Raw genomic sequence first — 2,340 nt, forward strand, 5'->3', positions numbered from 1 at the left:
ATACACGACTATTTACTGCATATAAAGCCGTTCCAGTGTTATTGGCAAATAAAAGGTGACCGGCAATAATAACAATAGCATCAGTAGCATATAATGTTGCTTTAAACAGTTTACCTCTAAGTTCCTGTTCATTGTTATCTATTCCTGCAATATTTTCGGTAAAATTACAAAGTTTAAAGCTTACATAGGTGTCAAGACACTGATTAACTTTTTGACTTCTACCATTGATATCTACTGCTGAGCTAACCATACCTTTGTTGCCAGTGAAATAGCAAAGATTAAAAGAATTTTTTTTTCATATTATGCCCGTCAAGTGAAGCCTCATAATGAACAATTTGGATTGCAACTCCTCCACCAAACTTTGCCTTGTTATTGGTGATATTGCAGTCAGACAAATGAATATGGTATAAAAAAGGTATTGTGCCATTGTAATTGCAGTTAATTTTATGTACTATAAACCCAATGGCTCCTCCAGCAGTACCAGCTCTATTACCAATGAATTTAGAAGCAGTGATGGACAAAAGTAAGTTTGCACAGCTACCTAAATCTAGAAGCAATGCACTACCAATGGTTGTAGCAGAATTATTAATAAAGTGACTAGCATCAATTCTAATTGCATTATTATAAAGATTATACTGAAGTATGTGTAGGCCTCCTCCTGTTGCATTTGATTCCTCAGCCCTTGAATAATCAGAATGTTTTATACCATTGTTTGTAAAAATATTTTGTGTTACATATCCAATGCTGCTTTCATAGAGTACCAGCCCATAACCATTATTGTCACTGAAGTTGACTTTTGAAACTTGAAAAGTTTTGCAACTATAAAAGAGAACACTTTGATGCCCGGGATATTTTTGTCCATTTTCATATCCACAATGTTCAATAGTAAAACTATTGAGTTTAACATTACTGCATGTATCAAAAACTATACCAGAGTTACCATAAGGTATTGATCCATTCCTACAGCTAATGCTAGTACCTTGTCCATTGATAGTTAGTCCATTGATATCAGTGAATATAACACTACCTTGTAGACTAAGAGTAGGACTGATGATCTCTATTGTGAGGTTACCAGTGTTGTTAATAGTATCAGCTACATACTTCAATGACTGACAGGAAGACTGAGGCTGTTCTGTAAGACACTCAATTGAATCATTTCCATTATCTCCATCAATCCTGATATTAAGAGATGATACACTATGAAGAAGAATACACAGCAGGAGAAACATCACAGATGAGTTAGCTTGTGGACTTAACAAAAGTAATGAACAAAGTTTTTGTTATAAACAGTCCCATAGAAAATAGTTTCACTATATCAGTTGACAGTTTCTGAGAGCATCACAATGATAACACTATAGACCCTCTAACAACAAACATAATAGTATTCAAGACGTAATTGCTCATAATATCTCTATCTAATAAATACCATTGTTGTTATAAACTATAAGAATTGTTGCCTTGAAAATAAAACTGTTACCCTATTGATATCTTACTTTCTTCAGTTTCAGTTTTTTTGTTAACAGTTATGGCAATATTTATGCAATAAATTTGCATTTGGATATGAACAGGCTGAAATGTAGATGTAAAGCTATCATGCAAAAAAATTTCATTTTATCTTCAAAAATTAGTTCCACCCAATAAATTTTAATCAAACTTTAACTATGAATTGAGTATCATTATCAAATCATTATTGCTTGTGACGTGAACATACTTTCTACAATTCATTAAGATCATGTAGTAATATTATTACCAATTATCATCATTTTCATATTATTAAATTAACTATTTTGTATTTAAGGCTATATTAATTTTTTTCACTTCGCTTAATGTGTTTGATTTATAAATATTAAAAGATTAAATGTGAACAACAATTTAAACAAGGGAAAAAATTGTAAAACAGCATTAAAAGTTAATGTTATTATTGAGAACACACTGCTTGAAAGAGCTACCTACTAAAGTGCATGTAAGTGTAAATATACAATGTTTGTGTGTGTGGATGATATCTATTCACTTTTGTTGAATGTATCATAAGACTCAATAAAATCTGGTAGCAATCGCTGAGGTAGTTCATCATCATCATCATCATTGTTATTATGACCACTTGGGCTTGTTATTGCATTGAACTTATTTTCAATGCAGCGCTTTGTACAACAAGTGTATTGTCCAATGTAACACAATAAGTAAACAAGAGGCAGGGACATCAATACAACTTGAAAGACTGCTACCAGTGTGGTTGTATTATTATCTGAGTTCAATGGTGCTAGCTGTAGTGTATTGATGAGGATGAGATCAATAAGAAGGAATGACTTGATGTGATTGTGGACTTTCTCCTGAAAAGGC

The 2,340-nt window shown here is 32.2% G+C and overlaps 1 protein-coding gene across 1 annotated transcript; it reads right to left on the reverse strand.

The window, feature by feature from the left end:
* Positions 1–278: 278 nt before the first annotated feature.
* On the reverse strand, positions 279–1,229 carry LOC105315226 (uncharacterized). The gene has a single exon (XM_011409789.1). The coding sequence runs from the start codon at positions 1,227–1,229 to the stop codon at positions 279–281; it is 951 nt and encodes a 316-aa protein (XP_011408091.1).
* Between the last annotated feature and the right edge of the window lie 1,111 nt (positions 1,230–2,340).

The sequence above is a fragment of the Amphimedon queenslandica genome, unplaced genomic scaffold, assembly GCF_000090795.2.
Source record: "Amphimedon queenslandica unplaced genomic scaffold, v1.1 AMPQUscaffold_11353, whole genome shotgun sequence".
Classification (NCBI taxonomy): domain Eukaryota; kingdom Metazoa; phylum Porifera; class Demospongiae; order Haplosclerida; family Niphatidae; genus Amphimedon; species Amphimedon queenslandica.

Excerpts from the sequence above, each read along its gene's own strand:
- LOC105315226 (XM_011409789.1), bottom strand. The coding sequence starts at position 1,229 with ATGTTTCTCCTGCTGTGTATTCTTCTTCATAGTGTATCATCTCTTAAT.